General features: G+C 38.5%; 1 protein-coding gene across 3 annotated transcripts; it reads right to left on the bottom strand.

Annotated features, from left to right (window-relative positions):
- Positions 1 to 827: 827 nt before the first annotated feature.
- On the bottom strand, positions 828 to 11607 carry LOC113079549 (extracellular matrix protein 2-like). Of its 3 annotated transcripts, none has more exons than XM_026251783.1 (10): positions 11391 to 11607; positions 8900 to 9158; positions 7069 to 7257; positions 6225 to 6947; positions 5900 to 6015; positions 4637 to 4772; positions 4328 to 4485; positions 3888 to 4027; positions 3263 to 3589; positions 828 to 1729 (listed from the first exon to the last, which is right to left on the bottom strand). In XM_026251783.1, exons 2-10 carry the CDS (start codon positions 9147 to 9149, stop codon positions 1561 to 1563), a joined length of 2208 nt encoding a protein of 735 aa, XP_026107568.1. In that variant the 5' UTR covers positions 9150 to 9158; positions 11391 to 11607; the 3' UTR covers positions 828 to 1560. The 3 variants fall into 3 exon arrangements, with proteins under 3 accessions (XP_026107568.1, XP_026107571.1, XP_026107570.1); XM_026251786.1 differs by lacking the exon at positions 11391 to 11607 and adding an exon at positions 10654 to 10678; XM_026251785.1 differs by lacking the exon at positions 11391 to 11607 and adding an exon at positions 9234 to 9351.
- Positions 11608 to 12189: the final 582 nt, after the last annotated feature.

Below are 12189 nucleotides of genomic sequence, written 5' to 3'. Positions count from 1 at the left end.
ATGCAAAACCATGTTAGAAATATCTCAACGTTGCAAAAACTTGTGCAGCCTTGAGATATGTTGGCGGTTTCACAGCTTTGCTGTTTAATGTATCTTTCTCTCTTTTTTTCCCCCAGTGAAGCTGTGTCTCTATGGCTTATGTTATATAGATGTGAAAGAGAATTGGTTTAGGAAAGGTAGAAATGGCGTTACAAGTTTCAGGAAGGAGGATGAAATACCAATAATTTCCCTAAATCTTTCTCTAATTCTTTTGCCATTCACGCCTTCAATTGCATTTGTTGTAATGTGTAGGATCTCGTTGGTAATGTCTCAACCTTGCACATACTTGAGATATGTTGGCAGTTTTCCAAAGGTTTGCTTGTCCTCAAAATATAGAGCAAGTTCTAACAGTACCCAGACACCAGGAGAGGGTGGTTCAGCTGTTGATTATTTACCCCTCGAAATAAGATTGGATAAAAGCCATGTGACTAGTACATGAATCATGGATAGCTTCATGGAAAGCTTCTGAGATGATTCCCTTTCCAGGGTTTGTTTATTCTTTCCCCTCTTTTAAGTCGTAGCCTAAAATCATTGAAACCCCAATTCAACCTCAGAGGCATTTTTCAGCAGTCGTCCCCATTTCACTGGCGATGATGGAGTGAGAACTCGGAATCTTAGAAGAATCTCGGAAGGAACGGAAGACTATGATGTCATAGGCAGATCATTTACAGGGTTCATTAATGTGCTTCGGTCTGCAGTGATTCCATTCGCTCAGGACTTCTGTTGAGCACAGATGCTTTATACTAGGATATTTTGAGAAAGAAATACAATAGGCATTTTAGGAAATCTGTTTATGTGATAAGTTTAATTTAACTCTAACATCTGGGTAAAATAAGTGATTACGTGAAGAGAAAAATACATAGGAAAATGTTTAATTGAAGCAGTATTGGTTTTCCCACTCAATTCTAAACTAGGCAAATACAAAACTTGAACCATGTAGATATCTTTCAATCATGCATCACAGTTCTCTCAGTAGTAAACGTCCTTTATTGGTCCTGCCTTAGTAAAATAAAAAAAAGTAAAAAAATCCATTATGTAAGCATGTTGATTTTGGCTGCTTTCTTTTATAAACACTTAAGAAAACTCATGCATTCTGTTTTTCTTCACTACGACAGACAAACTTAATACTGTTATGACAAGAATAAGATACATCCCAACATAGAATACAAAGTTATAGTCTGCTACTTTTTTTTTCCTCTTGAACTGTTATACAGTTGATTCATGCATCTTACAAAGACACGTCTAGACAGGCGCGAACAACGACAGCGTTCTGCTATGAGCATTGAGCTGGTGATCATGTTCAGTCTTATCTGACTTATAAATGGAAGTTTATCAAACAAGACCTAAGCATAAGCATGCCAATTAGAGAGTCAATGACATTTATGGGACAATTTCTCTTATTTGGGACAAAAAAAGTTATATTTTCATGATAACTGCACTTTTCACAGGTATCAACTTTATGTTTATGTTTACGGTCTTTAGTGGTTGTTACGAATATAATAATGGAACACAAGATTGCAGTTACTTAATCCTCTGAGGCTTTAAAACGACACTAGAGTAGGAGCGGACGCAGGAGAAAGCTGTTGGTGGGATTTTCCGGGGATCAAGGAAATTGTTCTCGAGGCGAAGGGCAACTAGATGAGAGTCATCGTCATTCAAGGGGTCACAGATGGCATCTTCTGATATGTGCCTGTTGGACGAAAAAACACTCAGGATCTCAAAGATTTGCATACATCACAAAGAAGAATCTATATTTTCTTGAATTGGGGTGCATCAATACAAAATTTCTGCACTGATACCATTTGTTAAGAATAACATCTGCTGATACTGATAGTTTGGTGCTTCTGCTTTTTATACCTTGTTTCAAATTAATGATAATTAATGTGAATTACACCACACAAAAACTTTTCTTCACACACAACCTTTTCCCAACCATTTGATTGACATGATATAGTCAGCCTTATAATAGCAGCAGTTTCTAAATAACTGGCCAATGTCCGATGTTTGTGCAGATAATAGTATTTATTGGCCAAAACTAATTATTGGATTGCACCCCTACTCTTGTATTCAGTTTCTTGTTTCTTACCACATTGGGAAGTAGTTTTTTTATTTATATTTATCATGAACCTTAAAGGGATAGTACACCCAAAAAATAAGAAATACACCATGATTTACTCACCCTCAAGACATCCTAGGTGCATATGATTTTATTCTTTCAGACAAATACAGTTGGAATTATATTTATAATGGCAGTGAATGGCTGCTGATATTCAAAGGTCCAATTGAAGTCCAAAACAGTGCATCCATCCATTATAAAAAGAGCTCCAGGGGCTGAATAAAGGCCTTCTAAAGCAAAACAATGCATTTGAGTAAGAAAAATATTTGTATTTAAAACTTTATAAACAATTATCTCTAGCTTCCGCTGTCATATGTGCATTCACAAGAGAGTGATGTCCAGTGGATGATGTTGGATGAAGGTGTAGCGCAAGCTCTGCTGAGAAGTTACGAATGCAGAAGCACCCAGGAGAGAGCAAAACAAAACAAAAATTCATGAATTAGGAGGATTGTAAAAAAAATATTGTAGGATTTCAGTATGATCCAAGAGGAGTTTTTCCTTTGCTGTAAACAAAACTTGGTTTTCGTGAGACTAGCATATTCTCAGCGGAGCTTTTTGTATGCCTACATCACCCGCTAGACTCTCTGAACATGAGTATGATAGTTAGTGAAAGTTTGAGATTATGGTTTATTAAGTTTTATATATAGATATTTTTCTTACACAAACGCATAAATTCACTTCAGGAGGTCTTTATTCACCCCCGAGCCATGTTAGGCACTTTTTTGGATGGATGCACTTTATTGGACTTCCTTTGGACTAATGAAAAAAAAGTAAAAAAACATTCACTGCCATTATAAAGAGCCAGGACATTTTAAAATGTAATTCTGATTGGGAAAAAGTCATACACACCTAGGATTGCTTGAAGGTGAGTAATTCATGAGGTAATCTTAATTTTGGATGAACTATCCCTTTGAATTAAAAAAACATAATTTGGCAATTGGCAAGGAAAATAAACTTCTTTTTCAAGATAAATTAAATAAGTTGCTTTGAAGCTATGTAAATTGTCAAGTGCTATATAAATCTAAGATATTACTCAAAATCATAGACCACTGCTTCACAGGGAATTATGACAAACTCATTACTCTTTGCAGGAGGCAAGCAGTGTACCTTATTTTGTTGTTGTTAAGTCGTAGGAAATGTAACCCTGTCATCTCATTAATTCCCATCGGAATTGACGTAAGCTGGTTATGGTCTAGACAGAGTTCGGTCATAGTGTTGAAGGTGCCAAAGAAGGACTCAGGCTCAATAGCATCACCGTCCAGCTTGTTGTAAGAGAGGTAGAGGTACTCCAGGCCTGGCTCCATGTGTGCGAACACGTATCCTGGTATGCGTTCGATCTGATTCCCAGCCAGCACCAGGTGAACCAGCGACTTTGGAAGGAAGGATGGAACCAGGTAGAAGTTGTTGTGCGAGAGATCTACAGATTCCAGGTTCCTTTTAGATGACAGTGAGAAAAGGCTAAGTGTTCATGTGTTTAAAAAAGAAAAATCCAGAAACTTTTGTAAAATACACCACCTTTCAGTTCTTCCACAGAGCTATTGTGTTAAACTGTTGTGCCACTTTAGCATGCAATCTTTTAGTGCAAAAACATATTTACTAACCACTAAAAATTCATTGGAACCAAATGTCTTCTACTTCGATTTCCATTCTTTATGCCAAATTTTTATAAACAAAAGTGAGAAATATTTGCTTAACCAATGGTTTCATTGTTAACCTTTTTGAGAACACACACCTGTGATTAATCCAGGCTAAAGGTGCAATGCTTGACTCGTCTAATTTATTATGTCTTAGCACAACGACGTGAATGTTTGTGGTGTGGTTGAATGCCGTTTCAGAGATGTCTTCAATCAGATTGTTTTCGAGGTACAACTCCTAAAAGTCAAAGAGAGTATGAAGTAAACGGTTTGCTTTATTGAATAAAATATACAGAAACTGTTGTTACTTGAGAATGCAATTAAATTTTGCTTGAGCAGCTTCAGATTACTTTGTGGTGAAGTTGTGGGGTCGTTTTGTCATAATTGCAGATAAAGTGCCACTGGTTTCCCAAAAATACTGTAAAACCAGTGCTGGTTTATAGCCCACAAACTTGGACGCAGTTAAATGAACAAGATTGTTTGACAGCAATCTTGATGTTCTTTGACTCGAGAAGTAGTTCTCCATTTCGAAACTCACCAGTAGAGATGCAGGTAGGCCCTGAGGAATGGTACGGAAATGGTTTCTGCCTAGACGAAGGTAATTCAGCTCTTTGAGGGGCTTAAAGGCCTGTGGATTCACATTACCTTCACTGAGCAAGTTCCCTTCCATTTCCAACGTAACCAGACTGCTGAGACCTTCCAGGAATTATGAAGCAGTTTGTGAAAATATTGTGCTTTCATAGTACAACATTAGGTAGGGAACATTTAATGCTAGTATTAGTTGATTAAGTGTCAGCATCTTATAGATGTTTTAATTATGCATAGCAATTTAGCGTAACTCTTTTACCTTCAAAGCTGTTTTCCTCAATTTCTTTTAGATTGTTCTCATTTATCTTGAGCTCCTGGAGTGTTGGTGGGAGCTCAGAGGGAATTTGTTCCAGAAGGTTTCCATCCATGTACAGTCGAGACAGGAATTTAAGACCCTTTAAAAGAAAGTTACATAAAAATCACGTCATTAATCTTTAGGTGTGAAAAATAAAGGTCACATGCAATATGCTTTCGAATCCTTCAGTGAAAGTTTTCCACTTTCTGCCAATGCTTTGGATACTTGTCTTTTGTTAGTGACAAGTATCCATATGCCAAATCTATGTCTCTATTGTATATCTGATCGTAACTCCAACCTTTCTGATGAATTGACACATTCTGGGTGCTGTGTAAATATTACATATTTGTCAATACTTTGCCATCTGTTCATATGATGGGCATAGCTCTACTGGTTAGAGCCCAGCGAAAATAGGAAAGACTAGCATAACATACCCTCTGTTGTTTCTCTTGAACACATGCCATGGAATTTTGTTTTTGTATGAAAGTCTGTGCAAAAAAAGCATGACTACAAATGTCAGGTACAAGTTGGTATAGTGTATTAGAGCAGGATTTGTGACTTCTGTAAAAGCCATATGGCTACGAACAGAGGAAATTGTTGGAGCTCATCAATGCTAGGTTTGCAGATGGTACTGTTTTTGCATGGCTTTAAACCGTTATGGAAGAAACGTTTGCTTCTTTAATTCACCTAAAGTTCAGCTGGAAGACATGAAGTAATTCATATGAATTTCTCAACAAAGGGGCAGCCGGGGAAAGTACATTATCTCAACTTCCAGAATACCGAATGAGCCTTAAAAAAAAAAGTATGTTCATGTCAGTCTAATTGAGCAAATTTATACTCAGAATGGGTCCATTTCATGTCGACAGTCAGATTATTTACACTTCTTATTTATTATCTGTCTACTTTAAGCAGACTTTAATTTCAGAAACAGTGCAACAAGATTTCATTCTCACAGATCACATCAAGACATTATTCACATGTTTTTGGGGTCCTTTATGATATTTTCACACAAAGTCTGACGCGATTAACTGGCATGGACACATTTTTTTGTTGCACCACAGCCATTCACTATCGCACCACATGTGTGGCATATAAAAAAAAACAACAACAAACAAACAAGAAAATTGCAGTTGGATCATTTGGGTGGTCAAAACGTTTCTTTTGCCAAAAAGGATGTTTATGTGTTTGTTATTTGCAGTATGTGGTAAACTAGTATTCTGAACTTACTTTAAATGTTTGTGGATCTATGCCAGATGACACAATCTTGTTTTTCCCCAAGTCTATCCACTCCAAGTTGGGAATGCCATTGAATGCTCCAGCAGGGATGGTTTTGATTTCATTGCCTGTAATTTCATAATGCATGACAAGTTGTCAAAATTAGCCTCACTGGGACGTGTATACATGTACGTGCACTGTGTAAATACTGGCGTATGCACTGATTTGGATTTAATTTTTTGCATGTGTCTTAGGTAAGTGATCTAAGTTCCAATGCAGCGCCTGTATCTCTTTACGAGCTGTCAAGCGGATTATACAGGGATGTGGCATTCCTCACCCTGTAGGCTGAGTGATTTGAGCTCAGGGATGGACAGTGGAGGTATACCCGTCAGTTTAGCATTTTCACAGGTGACAGTGACGTCGGAGATCGAACAACCTGGAGGCAGCAATGTAGTAACCATCTCCGAATCCTCCTCGACTACATCTGTTTCCTCTTCGCCCAGTTCGCGGTCCTCCTCGACCGGTTCGGTTGGCTCTTGAAGAGCTAAGAGAGAAGGAGAATTTGCTGCTCTTGTTGGTGGCACTGGTGGCATTTGGAAAACGTCCCCCCTCAACCAAACCATGTCCTCGTCTTCAGCGGCCTCATCTCCGCGGAGTCCTTCCTTGGCACGTTCGGCTGCTTCTTCCAGTGCTCTTATCATCTCTCTTTGCTCCATCTCCAGTCTTCGAGCCCTGTCCTCCTCAACCCTCCGCTGTTCTTCCATCCTTCTTTTCCTCTCTTCCGCTGCTGCTCTCTCCTCTTCCTCCTCTCGTAGCCTCCTTAGCTCCTCCTCTTTTTCTCGGGCTTCTTTCGCTTCTTTTAACTTTTTCTGTCTCTCAGCTTCTTCTTTCTTCTGCTTCTTCCTCTGCTTGCGCTCAGCGTCTTTTTTGCGAATCCGTTCCTCTTCATCCTGTTTTAGTCTTTCTTTCTTATCTCTCTGGCTTTGTGATATTTCAGTATAGGGATCACCAAGATCGATGGGATAAGGAGGGTCACCGGAAAAGTCAGGGGCATCGACAACTGAAAATGTGACAATTTCGAGTTTAAACAAGGAGAAATTAAACATAATTTATATATAAAATAAACTTGCGGTTCTAATGCCATGCTTTGGTTTAACTTCAATAATGCTGCTTTTACAAACCTGGGTCAATGCAAATTGGGCAGCACTCTCCGATTGGTTGAAATTTGAGTTGGCACCGCAAGGCGGGACAAAGTATTCGGTCGCAGACCATCTCACCGCTGGAACACAGGCAGTTCACGCATGGCTTTGGCGACCACACCGTTTTATCGTACATGGTGATGCCTCGAAATATACAGTGCTCTGATTTAGCTGGAATAATTATACAAAAAAAGAAGGAAATGTAGAAATGTGATCAATATACAACCTTTCAGGAGCATAAAATTAGCTTTGCTTAAAGGGATAGTTCACCCAACAATGTAAATTCTGTGATTAATTACTCGCCCTCATGTCGTTCCAAACCTGTAAGACATTCGTTCATCTTCAGAAAACAAATCTGAGGGTTTTGTGACCCAGCATAGACAGTGACACAACTAGCACATTTAAGGCCCAGAAAGGTAGCAAGGACCTTGTTAAAATAGTCTGTGTAACATCAGTAACATAGGACATCAGTGGAGCATCCTGAGGGTGAGCAAATTATAACAATTTAAATTTTGGGGTGAAATTGAGTGAAGTTTGGGAAACGTTGCGACTAAATCATTACAAAGAATCAGTTCAGACCAATGAATTGTTCTGATTAAATTTTGGTGTCATTACGATACCTTGAAAATGTCTCAAGGCTGCCACTTTCTATGTTGATCTGATTAATTATTTTTCAAATAATGATTAAAACTTATTGCTACTGATTGACAACAGAATCCGACACACGGCAGAGCGGAACGAGTTATCCCCTTGTATCACAAAAAAAAAGTGACGATTCTAGTCAACCAATCAACATTCTGCTGTGAGTTTAGCTCCACCCTTTTGGTAGCCTTTGGGTACCCCAACAGAAGGGTACAAAAAAGTGATACGCTACGGTTCGCTATTTTGGTACCGTTCACAACCTCTGACAGTGGAAACGGAAATGATTGCATACTGTACTGCACTGTACCGAACCATACCGCTCAGTGGAAACGAGCCATTAGTAGTCAATGGTTTACACATGCTAGTAATACAGTAGTAAAAACGAGTCCGCTGGGAAGAAATGTTTTATTTCTATTGTTTTCTGGGTTCTTACTGACAACATATGTTTTGTTTTTCACTCGCACTTCTTAGGCTAAGAATTAATTACAGATCTGTTATTGACTCTAATGCTAAAGACACTTAAAGTGTGTTGTTTTTACCAGTGAAAACTGGTGGCACCATCTGTGTTTTCGCTGTGGTGTAAGTGGATGTTTGTTTTTTATGGAATTGCACGTTCACACTGTCACATGTTGTCAGTGTATAATCATGTGGTCCGTGTTCAGAACTGACTGTTACCATCTTGGGCAGAATGGTCATGTACTATAGCATATAAACTAACCAATGTGACCCTAAGCTAGAAGGCGGTTTGAAGACTCTCAATGTATACTTGAATTTGTATTACTTTTTCTCAGCCTGTTGAAGTAAGGATCTTGCTTTCACAGCATCTACTGTAAAAAAAGCATTTACTCTTAAAACAATTAAAAAATCTTGTATACAAACTCCCCCTTGCTTACCCTTCGCTTATAATAGACTTCATTGACATCTACACTGATGAATATAATACTGCTGGTTGAATGATATGTCATGCTTTTGTTGATTTTTGTTGTTCAATTGCACAATATATAAGGCAAGTCAGTTAAATTTCAATATATATAAACACACAGTTGATTTGTTACATTGATTTTTATGTATAAAAAGTACCCCACTAGTCATTATTCAACTTTTTGTAGAATGGTCCAATTTAAATTATGAATAGTTGACAAACTGTAACTGTAACTTTCTTTACACTGACCTGCAGTCACTTCGTAGTTTGGCTTTGGCTCCTTTGTATTCTTGTACGACTCAATGAAAATAGATCCATCTTGTCCATTGCTCTCTGCTGTTCTTCCCTGCTGCAAGGCGGTATTAGATGTCTGTTTTCGTGCTCGTTTTGGTCCAACACCTCGTCTTCTACCTCGTGCCAAGGGACGTCTCTGATCATTTGCGAGGCTGAAGTTCAGACAGGCGAGGAATGACAGTGCCAGAATCAGGTTTAGTCTCATGGCTGAAGCCTGTGGGATAAAACAGAGGCATTTCAGCCCTACGTGTTCCTCATATAACTCTGTTAATGTATACTGTCAGCGTACATATTTCCATAATGATAAGTTACGGCATCACAGGTGATCCAGCCTTTAAAAGCTTGACCCTGGAGAGCCAGACAGCTTTGATGGAATAGTAGCCTTTAACACCTTTACTGTAAGAGTAAGAAGTAAAACTGTTATTTGGATGTGTGACGGGTGGTGTTTAGAGGACTGCAGGAGGTTTTAAGTATTGTGTTCAAATGTAACAATCATAGCACCACTTTTAGTAAGAACAGACTTGGTCTTGATGACATTTAGGGTTGTAGTGATGGGAACTACAGCTCATTTGAGCGAATTTCGTTTTTTAGAAAAGTTTGTGTAAATGTTTGGCTCCACATCATTGACTCAAGATATTCCAATGTGCCATATTAAACGATCTCAAACGTCCCAATAAAGCCATATGTGCGCACATATTGCTGTTCATTGGGTTGTTTCATGTTTTATTAATAGTGTTTATGGTCAATTCACTCAGTTCAGTTTGTTGCAGCCGCAATTCAGCTAATTAAAACAGTCATTTAGAACTTAAATATAATTTGCAAGACTTGGCTGAAAAAGGTTTTGGATTATGTAGCAACATCATTAAAATCCTATATGCGTCACTTCTTTCAGTCAAATGTCTGAAAGAGATGTTTCTTGGTTCAGTGAATCGAGTTTGAGATTGAGTTATTAATCGGGATCATTGCATTTCAATAAGCTGAATGGTCATGGAGTCTCTTTATGCTGGTAGCAGTTTCCAAATTGAAATCAAATGATTAGTTTATTAGTGGAATGGTTATTATTTTAAGTTAAAATTTCGATTATTAGTAGAATAGTAACATGAACTCTTTACATTGTGTTCAAAACAAAAAGCTGGTAGCAGTTTCTTAATTGCAAGCATATTTTACATTAAAATTATTAGTGGAATGGTAATGGAATTGTTTTTAGTTTAAATTAGTTCCCCCAAAAATGAAAATTCTGTCATTTATTACTCACCCTCATATCGCTCCAAACGCGTAAGACCTTCATTCATCTTTAAAACACAAATTAAGATATTTTTGATTTGGATGAAATCCGAGAGCTTTCTGATCCTGCATAGACAGCAACACCCAGAAACATGAGTTTCTTTATTCAACTTTATTCAACAAATTCATTTTTTTTTGGCGAACTATCCCTTTAAATTATTGGTTATTAGTTTAAGTGGAAATTTAATAGAAACTCTTTACATTGTTTTCACATGGTAAGAAATTATAAGTTTAAATCTTATTATTTCTGTGAATAGTTTTTTTTTTTTGTCAGTTCACAAGACTTAGCCTAATAAATTCGTAATTCAGAAATACAGGTTTGAAGTTTTAAACACAGCAAAGAGTTTGTTACCATTCCATCGTATTTTATTTGAAAATATATCAGTGCATCATCATGCCTCCTGTTATAAAGATTTTTAGCTTACATGCTGAAGTTTTTGTATAGATCTGTTACTTGCATAACAAAGTTTGAATATCTTGCAGAAAAGTCCGAGCCAGACGTGGAAAAGATGACGACACCATTTACCATGACTTACAGTAATGGGAAACCAGAATAAAATCAACAGCTGAGCAACGCTGATATGAGTGCAGGGGGCGTCTACAAGCGTCAGTCCGACCCCGAGGCAAAGTCATACAGTTAGCATTAAATCAGAACTGCGGTGAGATGAAGCAAAGAAAAAAACGAGGGGGAAAACGTTTTAATTAAGCTCTGTAGGATGACCAGGCTCAGATGGAAAGACTCAATAAAACCCACAGCTTAGACAGAGAACGAGAGGGCTGAAATATACTGCCATGAGTAAAAACATCCTAGCGGGGGGTGCATGATATGGGGTCCCGCTCTCTCAACGCTGTAATGAAAACCAGGTACAGTAAAGACATAAGCACTTTCACAGTCCTGCAGCTGTACGCTAGCGCTTCAGCAAGGAGACGGGACCTATTTCCAAAGACATTTGTCGTCACTCCATCTGCAAACGTCTCAAATGTTTAGCGAAGAAAGTTCCAAACTGCATGCAATGAGAAGTTTTAATCTATAAACCCGTAAAAATGTGTCATGCACCCCGCGGATGGAAAAAGCAAACAATTATTGTGTTATACAGAAAGTGTTTTACGACATTACTGAGGGTGAGAGCTGAAAGAGAGGAGAGATTGGTTTGTACGTTACCACTGGTTTCGGGCGGTTTTGTGAGGCCAAATATTTCCGCTCTTTCCGCAAAAGCTGTGGGATTTGCCAGCAACGCAAGAAGTGTGTGTGCGTCTGCTCCGCAGCAAGGACGCTGATAAATGTCAAAAACAGACAGGGGCTGCTCTAGCGTTTAGTCGGGACTTGCTCGAGCAGAACTTCTCCAGTTCTGTCTCTGAAAGTTTCAGTCAAATGAGGGTCGTGACAAGATACTGCCTCTCTCAGGCGAAAGAACTTGGTGATTTTGTGTGACCTAATTACTAGGCTAGGAAGGGTACTGTACTCAAACAAAGAGGTAGCATCTGGCTTGTCATTAACGTCTCTGTAAAAACATTGTGTAAGTGCAGAAAATGGGCTGTAAATGCACACAGTGTTGCTTGAATAAGCTGATCAGAGGACGTCTGGACTGGTTTTCAAGCTTTTCTGGATGGGTCTTCAAGTCAGCCCCCTACTGCCCAATAAGACGGCCCCATCTCCCATTTCAGAGGGTGGGCATGTTGAGCCGAGAAGAAAAATCTCCGCTTTCTGGTCTTTCAGTTTTGTATGGAGGGGTCGTGGTCAAGCAGCTATGTGCTATAATTAGATTGGTATGCTCAAAAGTTTTCTTCTGTGGTCCATTATTTAAAAAAACCAAACTCTTGAAGGATATATTAAGGCAATTAGTGTCTGTATAATATACGATAAAAACAGAAGCTGATAACAAACCAATTGGCCAATTAGTTTGTATATCTTTCCTCTGCCAATGACAATGTTTCTAAAGGAAGCTAGTCATGCTTTGCGT

This window comes from Carassius auratus, unplaced genomic scaffold, assembly GCF_003368295.1.
Source record: "Carassius auratus strain Wakin unplaced genomic scaffold, ASM336829v1 scaf_tig00028507, whole genome shotgun sequence".
NCBI classification, from domain to species: Eukaryota; Metazoa; Chordata; class Actinopteri; order Cypriniformes; family Cyprinidae; genus Carassius; species Carassius auratus.
The sequence above is the reverse complement of the archived record's forward strand: the minus strand, read 5'-3'. Positions and strand labels throughout refer to the sequence as shown.